At 46.6% G+C, this 19,134-nt stretch overlaps 1 protein-coding gene across 1 annotated transcript; it reads left to right on the top strand.

The window, feature by feature from the left end:
- Positions 1 to 676: 676 nt before the first annotated feature.
- On the top strand, positions 677 to 3,985 carry LOC142890683 (cholecystokinin-like). Its single transcript, XM_076029890.1, has 4 exons — positions 677 to 822; positions 1,395 to 1,518; positions 1,619 to 1,768; positions 3,506 to 3,985. Exons 2-4 carry the CDS (start codon positions 1,395 to 1,397, stop codon positions 3,631 to 3,633), a joined length of 402 nt encoding a protein of 133 aa, XP_075886005.1. The 5' UTR covers positions 677 to 822; the 3' UTR covers positions 3,634 to 3,985.
- Positions 3,986 to 19,134: the final 15,149 nt, after the last annotated feature.

Here is a 19,134-nt window from a genome sequence, read left to right on the forward strand (position 1 = left end):
CTCGTTATTCCCCCGGCGGCTGCTGACCTCGGCCAGCAGCCGCGCTGATGTTCCGCTTTTTCCCGCCCTTGTCGTCTCTGATCCTAATCCTGCCATGCGTCGCCGAGCCGCGGGCCTCATTAATGAAAACATTGACGCACTGGAGCCGATCGATGGCCGTTGACCCCACCTGCATCACCGCAGCTGAGGGGGTGGGGGTGGGGTTAATCCTGGGTGGTTGTTGAGGGGAGAGAGGAGCTGGAGGGGTGTTTGAGTGACAGCAGAGAGGGTGTGTGTGAGTGTGTGTGTGTGTGTGAAGTCGAGACGTCTCAATCCGACCTCGTCACCTGTTGTTAAGTGAGCAAAACTCTGTGTGAACATCTTGTAATACATGTTTGAGTGGGCACAGATACATCACACCCACGCACGTCTTGTCCACACAGCCACACACACACACACACACACACACACACACACACACACACACACACACACACACGCATGCACTCAACGTTTGTTCACGCACTTGGTGGAAGCGGCTGCGGCGGATGTTGAATTTTTATGATCAGCAAATAGACGATGGAGGTGGAGGGAGGAAAAAATAAATCTCCAGTAGCGCACCAGTTTTACTACTGAGGTTTGAGTACATTTACTCGTTTAGACGCACCGAGGGATCGGGAGGATGCACACACACAGACGCACACACACAAATATGCGCACGCACACACGACCACTGGCAGGGCACTGAGCGGGGAGTATAAAAGGGAGCATCCTTCCCACTCAACACAAGTGCTCCGCTCACTGTCACACACTCCTCGAACACGTCAAACCTCGTTCCTCAAGGTAAGAAAACCACATATATTTGATGATACTCACTTTATACAAAAAACAAAGTGCAACAGATTTAGTTTCAATATTGGGAAGGGAAATTAACCTTGAAAGGAGAAAGACAAAGGTTGTATTCTTGGTTGTATTCTTGTAGTTTTTTTAAATGTTCAATGTTTGGCTGTTCATTTATTTTCCCAAAACTATTATTCCGCTTCGCGCATGCATTTCTGGAAATGTTAATGGACGTGACAGTGGAAATGAGAACATTTCTCCTCAGGGAGCCCAGTCAGTTGTTGGTCCTGAGCTCCTGAGCTCTTGGGGCTCCTGGGTCTGCTGAGTCTCCTGGGTCTCCGTCTGTCAGGGAGCTGTTGCGTCCTCAGGATGGTGGCGCTGAGCCTCGTCCTCTGCCTCCCTCCAGCCGGGGTAGCAGTGGTAGCTGCCCAGCAGATGGTCTCTGTTGTACTTTCTCGCCATGGACGCTGTATGTCGGAGAACTCGGGGCTGAACGCTGTCCCGTCGTCCTTCTCATCCAACTTTTCTGTGCTTCCTTCTGCCTGTGCCTGTGCGTGCGCCCCCATGGATTACAGATGACTGCCGGGCTGTGTGTGTGTGTCGTGCTGGCGGTCCTGTGCGCGAGCTGCCTCGGGCTCCCCTTCTCCTCCACCCAGCTCCACGGGGCCGGCCAGCGCTCCGCCTCAGCCCCTTCTGAAGGTAAGAGACCAGGAGGAACCCACAGAGAGATGCCGCCCGCCTCCTAATTGCTCTTAATTTTCTCCCCTCCATAAAATTCTGTCCTCTCTCCGCCGAGCAGCTCTCCTGGAGGCGGACGTCCACACTGTGGAGGAGTCCCACGTCCAGCACAGACGCTCTGCCCCCCAGCTGAAAGCCTTTCCTCTGGACGACGCCGATTCCCGCGCCAACCTCAGCGAGCTCCTGGCCAGACTCATCTCCTCCAGGAAAGGTGCGCGTGAGGACGTGTGTGCGTGTCTGTGTGTGTGTATTTGCGTGTCCCCTCATTTATCCCCCTTTCGCACAGACGGATAAGAGCGAGCTCGGGGAGAGGAGTCATCAACGACGGCATTTGCAACCCTGTTTTTTTTTTTCTTCCCCGAGACGAGTGCTTTCCCCCGCCATTTCCTCCCCTCGGTTTTGCTAATTACTGGAATCAGTGCACGGCTGCTTTGTAAAACGAGTTAGTGGCTCTGGAAAGCTTTTGTGGTTTGGAAGTGCGAGTATGACAATGTGCAGCCTTCTGGGCATCTTTTGTTGCCACGTTTTGTTTGGCTATTTTCCTGATTTTCCCATTCCGAGGTGCCTAATTTATCCCTTTTTTTGAACCCTCGACCTGCTGTTCTTCCTTCGACATAGGAAAGAAATAACTGGGGTGTGAAGGTAACCAACCCAACACTTGCGCAGCAAACATTTTCCTTGGCAGTAGAAATAAGTCCAGAAAAAAGATAACTTTTGTCTCGTCAATGGCTGATTTATAAGTCTCACTTAGTGAAGATCAGCCAGATCAAAGGTTTTGCTTTAATTAACACTAAACTTAGCACTAAAATACATTTTTGCATTCACACTATCAGTTTAATTCTCATTGAAGGAAAATAAAGAAAATATTCTTGAACTACCTTCAGCACAAAACATTCCAGGCGAAAAAACAACAGACTGAGAATTTGTTCAGACAGTGAAATCGATAAAATGTCAAAAGTCACGTCGAAGTGCATGCGCGTCCATGTCTTTTTTCCCATCGTGGGAGTCTGCACTCGCTGTTCACTTGCATGTTTCGGTGTAGGAGGTGTCGTTGAGCCTTCTGCAGCCAATCCTCCCGGCACACCAGGGAGCTGAAACACACTGTGTGTGTGTGTGTGTGTGTGTGTGTGTGTGTGTGTGTGTGTGTGTGTGTGCGTGCGTGCGCGCGCCTGCGTGTGTGTTGTGTGGGAGGGTGTGGGTGAAGTGAAGACTGCATCCCTGTTAGAGCCCTCGGATTGATTCCCAAACAGACAGTGATCTTGTTTTAACCGCATTTGAAATCCCCACAAAAACGAAACAAAACAAAAAATCAAAAACTGTAATTTCAAAAAATGGAAAAAATGAAAAAAATGGGAAACATTGAAAAAAAATTGAGAATCGTGGAAAAAGACTGCCTCATTATGTGTATTTAAACACGGGGTTGTTACACAACGGAAGAAGGGCTAATTACACATTGTCACCATAATGTCCAGCTTGTGTTGTAACGTCTTCCGTAGCTTATTGGGTTTGTAGAAGGCAACAAAAAGCAAAAAAGCAAGAAATCAAAGAAATATTGAAAAAAAATAAGATTTTATGCAATAACATTTTTTAATCTAAAACTCAGCATTAAAGCTCGAAACATAAAAAAAAAAGAGTCTAAAATCATCAATCAGAATATTGCAAATGATTCTTTTCATCAGCATCAAATGGTGAAAACTGCAAACAGGCTACATTTCTCATGCAAATAGTCCCGGTGATCTGAAGTTGGAAAAAAATCGACCACAATCACAGAAAACTCTCACTTGTGCAGATATTTCAAAGTCCTCTGGCTCCGTGTTGAAGAAAAATAGAGGAGAAGAGTTGGACTGGAGAGTTTTTAATCCGCTGTCCTCCTCTGCTCTCCTCTTCCTCCTCCTCCTCCTTCTCTTCCCGCTCCTTCTGTCGCCTCCCCTGTTTCTCCTCCACAAAGGCTCTGTGCGCAGGAACTCGACGGCGAACAGTAGAGGCAGCGCCAACCACCGGATAGCGGACAGGGACTACTTGGGTTGGATGGATTTCGGCCGCCGCAGCGCAGAGGAGTACGAGTACTCCTCGTAGAGAAGAATTTGCCCGCCGCCACCGCTCACAACTCCTCCATACTGTCACAAAAGAAAAAGATGAAAAAAAAAAACCAACCCAACCCTCCCCGACTAACATGCGAAGCTGGCTCCTCACCGTCTCATATCAAGAGTTTATTGATGATGTAATTGTTGTACATTTGTTTGTAAAATTGTAACGATGCAATATACATATGCCAAAATTTTGCTCTCACTGTCCCTCGTTGGTTTTTGTTTCCGTTTTTTTCTCTGGGTTTTTCTTTAGTCCATTTCAGATAGAGTGAAGGTTGAGTTTGGAATGGTGTCAGGATCCTCCGAAACTGACTTTGACTGAATAAAGATGAGAAATGTGACTCTCTGCATACACTGATTCTTCCTACACATGGAATTTTTTGGCTACAATTAGAACCATTTCCTCTAAAAGGGGGCGTAAAGAGAGGAATCTTCGTTGGGCACCTGCAGAAAGTAATTAAAAGTTTAAAAAAAAAAGGCCTCTGAATGAAGAAAAAAATTGAAATCAGTCCTCAACACTCACCATGTTACTTTGACCACTGCCACAACCGTCAGGAGGATTAAAATATGATAATCTCGTGCGTAACTCATCTCATATATTAAGTGATTTTGATTGTCGCTTTCAACCTCATGGATCCATTTTACAGGCCAGATTCAGATGAGCAATCTTGTCTTGTCCAAAGAGCTGACTTTGTGAATTGAAATTCTAAATATTTCCACTAGAGAAACTCTTCCCACTAGCATCTAATGCTGCTTGAAAGCATTTCATGATGTGGAACAGCTGGACACCGGAAAGCAGAATCAGAGAAGCTCAGTCATTAGCAGCTTCTTTGCTTTTTCCCGTCGTTGTAAATGGGCCACCTGTTCTGATAACGTCGTACTCCTGTTGTGTACGATTTTGCACCTTTTGGTCTCAAAATAATCAATAGCTGCGTTTCCATTACAGTTTTTTGCATAAATAAAAGCGATATTTCTAATATTTTGACAAAGTACAATTGCGATTTACAGGTGTTTCCATTGATGAAGTGCATAAGCCGTAATTCCCATCAAATCTCGTCCCATGAGACCACTTTGAGGAGGATGGAGGTACAAAACATTTTGTGTTTTGGAGCAGCCTTTTCAGTTGTCACTACTGCTGTTGCCGTCCGCTAACGTGTAAACGCGAAAAAAATTGTTTCCATGACACTTTTGCAATATACGTCCATATCGATATGTGTGAAAAACCACCTCATGAGAGCATCAAAACCTTTTAGCCATATTTGGGAGTTTTTTTCCCCGAAGTTTAGGCCTTTCCAGTTTTTAATTGCGATATTTAGGTGTTGTGCAATTCTGAAAGCTGTCTGCATCACATTCAGTGTCTAAACGTTCAGAATCAGTCTTCAGTGTGCCGTCTCAACGCTATGTTGATGTTTTTGATCTTTTTTATTGACATTAAATACATTTTAAGGAAACAACGTTGCGTTCAGCCTACAAAACAAGGCACTGTGGAAACAACACTGTCCACGAGTTCAGAGGCTCTCCTGAAGTCCCGAGCCTGGAGAGGGAGAGAGCAACAATGATTAGCTGGGCTAAGGGCAAGTCACTGACAACAAGGCTGTTTTTGTTTTTTTTTCCTCAATGAAGATGACGAGGGAGAAACGTCTGATGCCGAAGGAAGGGAACGAAAGGAGGGCGGCGCGCAGCCACACGAAGCAGATGAAAGTCAGTGAATGCATCATTCAGGAAGGTGGCCAAGGAGTGTTCGAAAATATCTTCAAAAGAACGGCGGGATCATTAGGAGCTTTAATGCGTGTGCTAAATATTGGAAGAGCTTCAAGCGTTTGGAGAAACTGATATTGATTAAATAATTTAAGCCGGCTCAAACTACATCACCCCCTCTCCCCCACCCGCCCAGTGGAATTAAAAAAAAAAAAAAAAAAAAAAAACCCGGATAAGCGGCAGAAGAAGAAGAAAAAAAAAACGCTCTTGGATTTGCTCTGTCGACATGTTTTACAAAAACCCAGTTAGTGCTTCCTCAACAAAGGTATGAGGAAGTTTTGTGCTGCGAAAATAAAGTTCTGCTCCCTGTTGTCAAAGGCCCGCCGAGGGGCTCGATGACATCGTTCAATCATATATTGAACATAATAATAAAAAAAACAACCCAAAAAACAACTGAATGCCCAACTTGTGTGCAGAGTCCTGCAGTGGTAGATGCTCTCGACGAAAAACAGAGAAAGAAAAGCTATGATGGAGGCTAATTGCGATGAAGCAGGATATTATGCTGCTTCAGGTCCTGCATGTTAAGTGAAAGATGCATGCGTGTGTATGTGCGTGAGAGAGAGAGAGAGTGAGAGTGAGAAAGAGAGGGGGGTGTTGGAAAAGGATCGATGAACAAAGCGGGCCTGGTGAATTATTCAGAGAAGTAGTTCTGGATGCCCTATGGGAAAAGAAGGTTTTGCTGTGTGTTAATATGTTTGTGTGTGTGTGTGTGTGTGTGTGTGTGTGTGTGTGTGTGTGCGTGCGTGCGTGTGTGACAGGCCTCAAAGCCTCCTGACTGAGGCCGCACTGGAATCGGAAATTTACAGAGACTTGACATTCTGGGTGGGGCCGTGGGAATTGACTCCAACTTTGAGTTTCTGAGCACTAAAGGCTCAGTAAAGGTTTCAGAAAGGCTGAAAGGGAGCAGATTGTTTGAATGTCTCCTGTGTGTGTGTGTGTATGTGTGTGTGTTTACCAGTGAACGTAGAGATCTTGCAGGATTTTCAGTGATGCAATTTAAAGAAAAAAAATCGGTAAAAGTTCACCGCTCGCAACGGTTCATGTGCCTGTGTTGGAGAGCTCATACATGTATAACTGCTCTGCTTCTGTGTGCTAATGGGTTAAAGCCACATATCCATTAATTTACAAAAAGCAAAAAAGACTCCCAGAGTGTGGTTTTAATGAAGTTCCAATAACAAGCAGATGGCCCAGAAACTTCTAGGGCTGTTGTCATGGATCTGGCTCCGCACATTGCCTTTAATTCTCTTGACTAGCTACCGCCAAAAAATGCCATTCTTTAACTTTAGAGCAGTTCCAGTCAATCCAAAGGCCTTTTCACTGCCATCAAAAACAAAACCACTGATGTGTAAAAGCAAAGAAAGGGACATTTAAAAAAAAAAAAAATCAGCAGTGTTCTCCAAATCCTATTAAAAAGCAAATGAAAGGTGTTGCATTAGTTGTAGTAAAGCCAAAAAGAAAATGTGGCAAACACTATTGCACCTTTTCAGTTTCAAACTAATTTTACGTTGTTTGCTCCCGTTGCAATAATTTCTCCGAAACTGCTTCCTCTTGTGGCATCCATGACACCACGTTGTTTTTGGTCTCCTTTTGACCACGTAGAAAGTGGAACGATGCCGAAGTGTCTGTTTCTGCAGGAAGCCTGGCTCATGAGGTGAAACCACTTCCTCTGGTGTAGGAGAGAAAAATTAAATTATTGCCCCCTGGCGCAGCTGAGGTTTATTGATAATTTAGAGCAAATATTTAGATGTAATTTCTCCACTGGAATTGTAAATGTATCAGTCAATCATTGCCATTCACCAAGTATTTGGAAATACAAAATACAATATGTTTTAGTCATTGAGTTTGATTTTGTCTGATTGACTTGAGTTTGAAACGAACAAAGACAGCGTGTGCTTAAAATGATCCTGTGTTATATAATGCAAATCATCCAATTAAGAAAAAATAAAAAAAATGAATAGACATATCATGTGAAATTGTAATGGTTTTTGTGTTTGGCTTTAGGACCTGTGTTGTCTGCAAGGAGAAGGAGAAAACCGGCAATAGAAGATGCAGTGGAGCGTGCTGTCAAAGCTGTGGACAGGACTGTGGAATTTGAAGTAAAATACAAAAACTCTATCAAAGGTTTTTTCTGTTTTATTGTAACAAATGTACCGAATTATTAATTACATTACATTCAGGGAAAAAGTTGAAATTTCACCCCAGGGTTAACAATGAGCCTGAAACTAGGGTTAGGGTTAGGGTTAGGGTTCCTCAAGTACTAGAAGCCCCAAATTTGCTGTGGGCGCTTCTTGGGGGCTCCTGATGAAAGAGCAAGTGGCCCCATATCTCTAGGACAAAGTTGAAATTTCACCCCATAGAATTGCATTGAAATAAGGCTGAAGCTAGGGTTAGGGTTAGGGTTAGGGTTAGGGTTCCTCAAGTACTAGAAGCCCCAAATTTGCTGTGGGCGCTTCTTGGGGGCTCCTGATGAAATAGCAAGTGGCCCCATGTCTCTAGGACAAAGCTGAAATTTCACCCCATAGACTTGCATTGAAATAAGACTGAAGCTAGGGTTAGGGTTAGGGTTAGGGTTAAGGTTAGGGTTAGGGTTCCTCAAGTACTAGAAGCCCCAAATTTGCTGTGGGCGCTTCTTGGGGGCTCCTGATGAAAGAGCAAGTGGCCCCATGTCTCTAGGACAAAGTTGAAATTTCACCCCATAGACTTGCATTGAAATAAGGCTGAAGCTAGGGTTAGGGTTAGGGTTAGGGTTCCTCAAGTACTAGAAGCCCCAAATTTGCTGTGGGCGCTTCTTGGGGGCTCCTGATGAAAGAGCAAGTGGCCCCATGTCTCTAGGACAAAGTTGAAATTTCACCCCATAGACTTGCATTGAAATAAGGCTCAAGCTAGGGTTAGGGTTAGGGTTAGGGTTAAGGTTAGGGTTAGGGTTCCTCAAGTACTAGAAGCCCCAAATTTGCTGTGGGCGCTTCTTGGGGGCTCCTGATGAAAGAGCAAGTGGCCCCATGTCTCTAGGACAAAGTTGAAATTTCACCCCATAGACTTGCATTGAAATAAGGCTGAAGCTAGGGTTAGGGTTAGGGTTAGGGTTCCTCAAGTACTAGAAGCCCCAAATTTGCTGTGGGCGCTTCTTGGGGGCTCCTGATGAAAGAGCAAGTGGCCCCATGTCTCTAGGACAAAGTTGAAATTTCACCCCATAGACTTGCATTGAAATAAGGCTCAAGCTAGGGTTAGGGTTAGGGTTAGGGTTAAGGTTAGGGTTAGGGTTCCTCAAGTACTAGAAGCCCCAAATTTGCTGTGGGCGCTTCTTGGGGGCTCCTGATGAAAGAGCAAGTGGCCCCATGTCTCTAGGACAAAGTTGAAATTTCACCCCATAGACTTGCATTGAAATAAGGCTGAAGCTAGGGTTAGGGTTAGGGTTAAGGTTAGGGTTAGGGTTCCTCAAGTACTAGAAGCCCCAAATTTGCTGTGGGCGCTTCTTGGGGGCTCCTGATGAAAGAGCAAGTGGCCCCATGTCTCTAGGACAAAGTTGAAATTTCACCCCATAGACTTGCATTGAAATAAGGCTGAAGCTAGGGTTAGGGTTAGGGTTAAGGTTAGGGTTAGGGTTCCTCAAGTACTAGAAGCCCCAAATTTGCTGTGGGCGCTTCTTGGGGGCTCCTGATGAAAGAGCAAGTGGCCCCATGTCTCTAGGACAAAGTTGAAATTTCACCCCATAGACTTGCATTGAAATAAGGCTGAAGCTAGGGTTAGGGTTAGGGTTAGGGTTCCTCAAGTACTAGAAGCCCCAAATTTGCTGTGGGCGCTTCTTGGGGGCTCCTGATGAAAGAGCAAGTGGCCCCATGTCTCTAGGACAAAGTTGAAATTTCACCCCATAGACTTGCATTGAAATAAGGCTGAAGCTAGGGTTAGGGTTAGGGTTAGGGTTAAGGTTAGGGTTAGGGTTCCTCAAGTACTAGAAGCCCCAAATTTGCTGTGGGCGCTTCTTGGGGGCTCCTGATGAAAGAGCAAGTGGCCCCATGTCTCTAGGACAAAGTTGAAATTTCACCCCATAGACTTGCAAGCTAGGGTTAGGGTTAGGGTTAGGGTTAAGGTTAGGGTTAGGGTTCCTCAAGTACTAGAAGCCCCAAATTTGCTGTGGGCGCTTCTTGGGGGCTCCTGATGAAAGAGCAAGTGGCCCCATGTCTCTAGGACAAAGTTGAAATTTCACCCCATAGACTTGCATGGTTAGGGTTCCTAGGGCTCCTGACTGCTCTAGGACAAAGTTGAAATTTCACCCCATAGACTTGCATTGAAATAAGGCTGAAGCTAGGGTTAGGGTTAGGGTTAGGGTTCCTCAAGTACTAGAAGCCCCAAATTTGCTGTGGGCGCTTCTTGGGGGCTCCTGATGAAAGAGCAAGTGGCCCCATGTCTCTAGGACAAAGTTGAAATTTCACCCCATAGACTTGCATTGAAATAAGGCTGAAGCTAGGGTTAGGGTTAGGGTTAGGGTTAGGGTTAAGGTTAGGGTTAGGGTTCCTCAAGTACTAGAAGCCCCAAATTTGCTGTGGGCGCTTCTTGGGGGCTCCTGATGAAAGAGCAAATGGCCCCATGTCTCTAGGACAAAGTTGAAATTTCACCCCATAGACTTGCATTGAAATAAGGCTGAAGCTAGGGTTAGGGTTAGGGTTAGGGTTCCTCAAGTACTAGAAGCCCCAAATTTGCTGTGGGCGCTTCTTGGGGGCTCCTGATGAAAGAGCAAGTGGCCCCATGTCTCTAGGACAAAGTTGAAATTTCACCCCATAGACTTGCATTGAAATAAGGCTGAAACTAGGGTTAGGGTTAGGGTTAGGGTTAAGGTTAGGGTTAGGGTTCCTCAAGTACTAGAAGCCCCAAATTTGCTGTGGGCGCTTCTTGGGGGCTCCTGTTGAAAGAGCAAGTGGCCCCATGTCTCTAGGACAAAGTTGAAATTTCACCCCATAGACTTGCATTGAAATAAGGCTGAAGCTAGGGTTAGGGTTAAGGTTAGGGTTAGGGTTCCTCAAGTACTAGAAGCCCCAAATTTGCTGTGGGCGCTTCTTGGGGGCTCCTGATGAAAGAGCAAGTGGCCCCATGTCTCTAGGACAAAGTTGAAATTTCACCCCATAGACTTGCATTGAAATAAGGCTGAAGCTAGGGTTAGGGTTAGGGTTAGGGTTCCTCAAGTACTAGAAGCCCCAAATTTGCTGTGGGCGCTTCTTGGGGGCTCCTGATGAAAGAGCAAGTGGCCCCATGTCTCTAGGACAAAGTTGAAATTTCACCCCATAGACTTGCATTGAAATAAGGCTGAAGCTAGGGTTAGGGTTAGGGTTAGGGTTCCTCAAGTACTAGAAGCCCCAAATTTGCTGTGGGCGCTTCTTGGGGGCTCCTGATGAAAGAGCAAGTGGCCCCATGTCTCTAGGACAAAGTTGAAATTTCACCCCATAGACTTGCATTGAAATAAGGCTCAAGCTAGGGTTAGGGTTAGGGTTAGGGTTAAGGTTAGGGTTAGGGTTCCTCAAGTACTAGAAGCCCCAAATTTGCTGTGGGCGCTTCTTGGGGGCTCCTGATGAAAGAGCAAGTGGCCCCATGTCTCTAGGACAAAGTTGAAATTTCACCCCATAGACTTGCATTGAAATAAGGCTGAAGCTAGGGTTAGGGTTAGGGTTAAGGTTAGGGTTAGGGTTCCTCAAGTACTAGAAGCCCCAAATTTGCTGTGGGCGCTTCTTGGGGGCTCCTGATGAAAGAGCAAGTGGCCCCATGTCTCTAGGACAAAGTTGAAATTTCACCCCATAGACTTGCATTGAAATAAGGCTGAAGCTAGGGTTAGGGTTAGGGTTAAGGTTAGGGTTAGGGTTCCTCAAGTACTAGAAGCCCCAAATTTGCTGTGGGCGCTTCTTGGGGGCTCCTGATGAAAGAGCAAGTGGCCCCATGTCTCTAGGACAAAGTTGAAATTTCACCCCATAGACTTGCATTGAAATAAGGCTGAAGCTAGGGTTAGGGTTAGGGTTAGGGTTCCTCAAGTACTAGAAGCCCCAAATTTGCTGTGGGCGCTTCTTGGGGGCTCCTGATGAAAGAGCAAGTGGCCCCATGTCTCTAGGACAAAGTTGAAATTTCACCCCATAGACTTGCATTGAAATAAGGCTGAAGCTAGGGTTAGGGTTAGGGTTAGGGTTAAGGTTAGGGTTAGGGTTCCTCAAGTACTAGAAGCCCCAAATTTGCTGTGGGCGCTTCTTGGGGGCTCCTGATGAAAGAGCAAGTGGCCCCATGTCTCTAGGACAAAGTTGAAATTTCACCCCATAGACTTGCATTGAAATAAGGCTGAAGCTAGGGTTAGGGTTAGGGTTAGGGTTAAGGTTAGGGTTAGGGTTCCTCAAGTACTAGAAGCCCCAAATTTGCTGTGGGCGCTTCTTGGGGGCTCCTGATGAAAGAGCAAGTGGCCCCATGTCTCTAGGACAAAGTTGAAATTTCACCCCATAGACTTGCATTGAAATAAGGCTGAAGCTAGGGTTAGGGTTAGGGTTAAGGTTAGGGTTAGGGTTCCTCAAGTACTAGAAGCCCCAAATTTGCTGTGGGCGCTTCTTGGGGGCTCCTGATGAAAGAGCAAGTGGCCCCATGTCTCTAGGACAAAGTTGAAATTTCACCCCATAGACTTGCATTGAAATAAGGCTGAAGCTAGGGTTAGGGTTAGGGTTAGGGTTCCTCAAGTACTAGAAGCCCCAAATTTGCTGTGGGCGCTTCTTGGGGGCTCCTGATGAAAGAGCAAGTGGCCCCATGTCTCTAGGACAAAGTTGAAATTTCACCCCATAGACTTGCATTGAAATAAGGCTGAAGCTAGGGTTAGGGTTAGGGTTAGGGTTAAGGTTAGGGTTAGGGTTCCTCAAGTACTAGAAGCCCCAAATTTGCTGTGGGCGCTTCTTGGGGGCTCCTGATGAAAGAGCAAGTGGCCCCATGTCTCTAGGACAAAGTTGAAATTTCACCCCATAGACTTGCATTGAAATAAGGCTGAAGCTAGGGTTAGGGTTAGGGTTAGGGTTAAGGTTAGGGTTCCTCAAGTACTAGAAGCCCCAAATTTGCTGTGGGCGCTTCTTGGGGGCTCCTGTTGAAAGAGCAAGTGGCCCCATGTCTCTAGGACAAAGTTGAAATTTCACCCCATAGACTTGCATTGAAATAAGGCAGAAGCTAGGGTTAGGGTTAGGGTTAGGGTTAAGGTTAGGGTTAGGGTTCCTCAAGTACTAGAAGCCCCAAATTTGCTGTGGGCGCTTCTTGGGGGCTCCTGATGAAAGAGCAAGTGGCCCCATGTCTCTAGGACAAAGTTGAAATTTCACCCCATAGACTTGCATTGAAATAAGGCTGAAGCTAGGGTTAGGGTTAGGGTTAGGGTTAGGGTTAAGGTTAGGGTTAGGGTTCCTCAAGTACTAGAAGGCCCCATGTCTCTAGGACAAAGTTGAAATTTCACCCCATAGACTTGCATTGAAATAAGGCTGAAGCTAGGGTTAGGGTTAGGGTTAGGGTTAGGGTTAAGGTTAGGGTTAGGGTTCCTCAAGTACTAGAAGCCCCAAATTTGCTGTGGGCGCTTCTTGGGGGCTCCTGATGAAAGAGCAAATGGCCCCATGTCTCTAGGACAAAGTTGAAATTTCACCCCATAGACTTGCATTGAAATAAGGCTGAAGCTAGGGTTAGGGTTAGGGTTAGGGTTCCTCAAGTACTAGAAGCCCCAAATTTGCTGTGGGCGCTTCTTGGGGGCTCCTGATGAAAGAGCAAGTGGCCCCATGTCTCTAGGACAAAGTTGAAATTTCACCCCATAGACTTGCATTGAAATAAGGCTGAAGCTAGGGTTAGGGTTAGGGTTAGGGTTAAGGTTAGGGTTAGGGTTCCTCAAGTACTAGAAGCCCCAAATTTGCTGTGGGCGCTTCTTGGGGGCTCCTGATGAAAGAGCAAGTGGCCCCATGTCTCTAGGACAAAGTTGAAATTTCACCCCATAGACTTGCATTGAAATAAGGCTGAAGCTAGGGTTAGGGTTAGGGTTAGGGTTCCTCAAGTACTAGAAGCCCCAAATTTGCTGTGGGCGCTTCTTGGGGGCTCCTGATGAAAGAGCAAGTGGCCCCATGTCTCTAGGACAAAGTTGAAATTTCACCCCATAGACTTGCATTGAAATAAGGCTGAAGCTAGGGTTAGGGTTAGGGTTAGGGTTAAGGTTAGGGTTAGGGTTCCTCAAGTACTAGAAGCCCCAAATTTGCTGTGGGCGCTTCTTGGGGGCTCCTGATGAAAGAGCAAGTGGCCCCATGTCTCTAGGACAAAGTTGAAATTTCACCCCATAGACTTGCATTGAAATAAGGCTGAAGCTAGGGTTAGGGTTAGGGTTAGGGTTCCTCAAGTACTAGAAGCCCCAAATTTGCTGTGGGCGCTTCTTGGGGGCTCCTGATGAAAGAGCAAGTGGCCCCATGTCTCTAGGACAAAGTTGAAATTTCACCCCATAGACTTGCATTGAAATAAGGCTGAAACTAGGGTTAGGGTTAGGGTTAGGGTTAAGGTTAGGGTTAGGGTTCCTCAAGTACTAGAAGCCCCAAATTTGCTGTGGGCGCTTCTTGGGGGCTCCTGATGAAAGAGCAAGTGGCCCCATGTCTCTAGGACAAAGTTGAAATTTCACCCCATAGACTTGCATTGAAATAAGGCTCAAGCTAGGGTTAGGGTTAGGGTTAGGGTTAAGGTTAGGGTTAGGGTTCCTCAAGTACTAGAAGCCCCAAATTTGCTGTGGGCGCTTCTTGGGGGCTCCTGATGAAAGAGCAAGTGGCCCCATGTCTCTAGGACAAAGTTGAAATTTCACCCCATAGACTTGCATTGAAATAAGGCTGAAACTAGGGTTAGGGTTAGGGTTAGGGTTAAGGTTAGGGTTAGGGTTCCTCAAGTACTAGAAGCCCCAAATTTGCTGTGGGCGCTTCTTGGGGGCTCCTGTTGAAAGAGCAAGTGGCCCCATGTCTCTAGGACAAAGTTGAAATTTCACCCCATAGACTTGCATTGAAATAAGGCTGAAGCTAGGGTTAGGGTTAGGGTTAGGGTTAAGGTTAGGGTTAGGGTTCCTCAAGTACTAGAAGCCCCAAATTTGCTGTGGGCGCTTCTTGGGGGCTCCTGATGAAAGAGCAAGTGGCCCCATGTCTCTAGGACAAAGTTGAAATTTCACCCCATAGACTTGCATTGAAATAAGGCTGAAGCTAGGGTTAGGGTTAGGGTTAGGGTTCCTCAAGTACTAGAAGCCCCAAATTTGCTGTGGGCGCTTCTTGGGGGCTCCTGATGAAAGAGCAAGTGGCCCCATGTCTCTAGGACAAAGTTGAAATTTCACCCCATAGACTTGCATTGAAATAAGGCTGAAGCTAGGGTTAGGGTTAGGGTTAGGGTTCCTCAAGTACTAGAAGCCCCAAATTTGCTGTGGGCGCTTCTTGGGGGCTCCTGATGAAAGAGCAAGTGGCCCCATGTCTCTAGGACAAAGTTGAAATTTCACCCCATAGACTTGCATTGAAATAAGGCTCAAGCTAGGGTTAGGGTTAGGGTTAGGGTTAAGGTTAGGGTTAGGGTTCCTCAAGTACTAGAAGCCCCAAATTTGCTGTGGGCGCTTCTTGGGGGCTCCTGATGAAAGAGCAAGTGGCCCCATGTCTCTAGGACAAAGTTGAAATTTCACCCCATAGACTTGCATTGAAATAAGGCTGAAGCTAGGGTTAGGGTTAGGGTTAAGGTTAGGGTTAGGGTTCCTCAAGTACTAGAAGCCCCAAATTTGCTGTGGGCGCTTCTTGGGGGCTCCTGATGAAAGAGCAAGTGGCCCCATGTCTCTAGGACAAAGTTGAAATTTCACCCCATAGACTTGCATTGAAATAAGGCTGAAGCTAGGGTTAGGGTTAGGGTTAAGGTTAGGGTTAGGGTTCCTCAAGTACTAGAAGCCCCAAATTTGCTGTGGGCGCTTCTTGGGGGCTCCTGATGAAAGAGCAAGTGGCCCCATGTCTCTAGGACAAAGTTGAAATTTCACCCCATAGACTTGCATTGAAATAAGGCTGAAGCTAGGGTTAGGGTTAGGGTTAGGGTTCCTCAAGTACTAGAAGCCCCAAATTTGCTGTGGGCGCTTCTTGGGGGCTCCTGATGAAAGAGCAAGTGGCCCCATGTCTCTAGGACAAAGTTGAAATTTCACCCCATAGACTTGCATTGAAATAAGGCTGAAGCTAGGGTTAGGGTTAGGGTTAAGGTTAGGGTTAGGGTTCCTCAAGTACTAGAAGCCCCAAATTTGCTGTGGGCGCTTCTTGGGGGCTCCTGATGAAAGAGCAAGTGGCCCCATGTCTCTAGGACAAAGTTGAAATTTCACCCCATAGACTTGCATTGAAATAAGGCTGAAGCTAGGGTTAGGGTTAGGGTTAGGGTTAAGGTTAGGGTTAGGGTTCCTCAAGTACTAGAAGCCCCAAATTTGCTGTGGGCGCTTCTTGGGGGCTCCTGATGAAAGAGCAAGTGGCCCCATGTCTCTAGGACAAAGTTGAAATTTCACCCCATAGACTTGCATTGAAATAAGGCTGAAGCTAGGGTTAGGGTTAGGGTTAAGGTTAGGGTTAGGGTTCCTCAAGTACTAGAAGCCCCAAATTTGCTGTGGGCGCTTCTTGGGGGCTCCTGATGAAAGAGCAAGTGGCCCCATGTCTCTAGGACAAAGTTGAAATTTCACCCCATAGACTTGCATTGAAATAAGGCTGAAGCTAGGGTTAGGGTTAGGGTTAGGGTTCCTCAAGTACTAGAAGCCCCAAATTTGCTGTGGGCGCTTCTTGGGGGCTCCTGATGAAAGAGCAAGTGGCCCCATGTCTCTAGGACAAAGTTGAAATTTCACCCCATAGACTTGCATTGAAATAAGGCTGAAGCTAGGGTTAGGGTTAGGGTTAGGGTTAAGGTTAGGGTTAGGGTTCCTCAAGTACTAGAAGCCCCAAATTTGCTGTGGGCGCTTCTTGGGGGCTCCTGATGAAAGAGCAAGTGGCCCCATGTCTCTAGGACAAAGCTGAAATTTCACCCCATAGACTTGCATTGAAATAAGGCTGAAGCTAGGGTTAGGGTTAGGGTTAGGGTTCCTCAAGTACTAGAAGCCCCAAATTTGCTGTGGGCGCTTCTTGGGGGCTCCTGATGAAAGAGCAAGTGGCCCCATGTCTCTAGGACAAAGTTGAAATTTCACCCCATAGACTTGCATTGAAATAAGGCTGAAGCTAGGGTTAGGGTTAGGGTTAGGGTTAAGGTTAGGGTTAGGGTTCCTCAAGTACTAGAAGCCCCAAATTTGCTGTGGGCGCTTCTTGGGGGCTCCTGATGAAAGAGCAAGTGGCCCCATGTCTCTAGGACAAAGTTGAAATTTCACCCCATAGACTTGCATTGAAATAAGGCTGAAGCTAGGGTTAGGGTTAGGGTTAGGGTTAAGGTTAGGGTTAGGGTTCCTCAAGTACTAGAAGCCCCAAATTTGCTGTGGGCGCTTCTTGGGGGCTCCTGATGAAAGAGCAAGTGGCCCCATGTCTCTAGGACAAAGTTGAAATTTCACCCCATAGACTTGCATTGAAATAAGGCTGAAGCTAGGGTTAGGGTTAGGGTTAGGGTTCCTCAAGTACTAGAAGCCCCAAATTTGCTGTGGGCGCTTCTTGGGGGCTCCTGATGAAAGAGCAAGTGGCCCCATGTCTCTAGGACAAAGTTGAAATTTCACCCCATAGACTTGCATTGAAATAAGGCTGAAGCTAGGGTTAGGGTTAGGGTTAGGGTTAGGGTTAAGGTTAGGGTTAGGGTTCCTCAAGTACTAGAAGCCCCAAATTTGCTGTGGGCGCTTCTTGGGGGCTCCTGATGAAAGAGCAAATGGCCCCATGTCTCTAGGACAAAGTTGAAATTTCACCCCATAGACTTGCATTGAAATAAGGCTGAAGCTAGGGTTAGGGTTAGGGTTAGGGTTCCTCAAGTACTAGAAGCCCCAAATTTGCTGTGGGCGCTTCTTGGGGGCTCCTGATGAAAGAGCAAGTGGCCCCATGTCTCTAGGACAAAGTTGAAATTTCACCCCATAGACTTGCATTGAAATAAGGCTGAAACTAGGGTTAGGGTTAGGGTTAGGGTTAAGGTTAGGGTTAGGGTTCCTCAAGTACTAGAAGCCCCAAATTTGCTGTGGGCGCTTCTTGGGGGCTCCTGATGAAAGAGCAAGTGGCCCCATGTCTCTAGGACAAAGTTGAAATTTCACCCCATAGACTTGCATTGAAATAAGGCTGAAGCTAGGGTTAGGGTTAGGGTTAGGGTTAAGGTTAGGGTTAGGGTTCCTCAAGTACTAGAAGCCCCAAATTTGCTGTGGGCGCTTCTTGGGGGCTCCTGATGAAAGAGCAAGTGGCCCCATGTCTCTAGGACAAAGTTGAAATTTCACCCCATAGACTTGCATTGAAATAAGGCTGAAGCTAGGGTTAGGGTTAGGGTTAGGGTTAAGGTTAGGGTTAGGGTTCCTCAAGTACTAGAAGCCCCAAATTTGCTGTGGGCGCTTCTTGGGGGCTCCTGTTGAAAGAGCAAGTGGCCCCATGTCTCTAGGACAAAGTTGAAATTTCACCCCATAGACTTGCATTGAAATAAGGCAGAAGCTAGGGTTAGGGTTAGGGTTAGGGTTAAGGTTAGGGTTAGGGTTCCTCAAGTACTAGAAGCCCCAAATTTGCTGTGGGCGCTTCTTGGGGGCTCCTGATGAAAGAGCAAGTGGCCCCATGTCTCTAGGACAAAGTTGAAATTTCACCCCATAGACTTGCATTGAAATAAGGCTGAAGCTAGGGTTAGGGTTAGGGTTAGGGTTAAGGTTAGGGTTCCTCAAGTACTAGAAGCCCCAAATTTGCTGTGGGCGCTTCTTGGGGGCTCCTGTTGAAAGAGCAAGTGGCCCCATGTCTCTAGGACAAAGTTGAAATTTCACCCCATAGACTTGCATTGAAATAAGGCAGAAGCTAGGGTTAGGGTTAGGGTTAGGGTTAAGGTTAGGGTTAGGGTTCCTCAAGTACTAGAAGCCCCAAATTTGCTGTGGGCGCTTCTTGGGGGCTCCTGATGAAAGAGCAAGTGGCCCCATGTCTCTAGGACAAAGTTGAAATTTCACCCCATAGACTTGCATTGAAATAAGGCTGAAGCTAGGGTTAGGGTTAGGGTTAGGGTTAGGGTTAAGGTTAGGGTTAGGGTTCCTCAAGTACTAGAAGCCCCAAATTTGCTGTGGGCGCTTCTTGGGGGCTCCTGATGAAAGAGCAAGTGGCCCCATGTCTCTAGGACAAAGTTGAAATTTCACCCCATAGACTTGCATTGAAATAAGGCTGAAGCTAGGGTTAGGGTTAGGGTTAGGGTTAGGGTTAAGGTTAGGGTTAGGGTTCCTCAAGTACTAGAAGCCCCAAATTTGCTGTGGGCGCTTCTTGGGGGCTCCTGATGAAAGAGCAAATGGCCCCATGTCTCTAGGACAAAGTTGAAATTTCACCCCATAGACTTGCATTGAAATAAGGCTGAAGCTAGGGTTAGGGTTAGGGTTAGGGTTCCTCAAGTACTAGAAGCCCCAAATTTGCTGTGGGCGCTTCTTGGGGGCTCCTGATGAAAGAGCAAGTGGCCCCATGTCTCTAGGACAAAGTTGAAATTTCACCCCATAGACTTGCATTGAAATAAGGCTGAAGCTAGGGTTAGGGTTAGGGTTAGGGTTAAGGTTAGGGTTAGGGTTCCTCAAGTACTAGAAGCCCCAAATTTGCTGTGGGCGCTT

This window comes from Nelusetta ayraudi, unplaced genomic scaffold (genome assembly GCF_046127955.1).
Source record: "Nelusetta ayraudi isolate G7.1 ecotype Tasmania unplaced genomic scaffold, CSIRO-AGI_Nayr_v1 ptg000027l, whole genome shotgun sequence".
In the NCBI taxonomy this organism is placed as follows: Eukaryota; Metazoa; Chordata; class Actinopteri; order Tetraodontiformes; family Monacanthidae; genus Nelusetta; species Nelusetta ayraudi.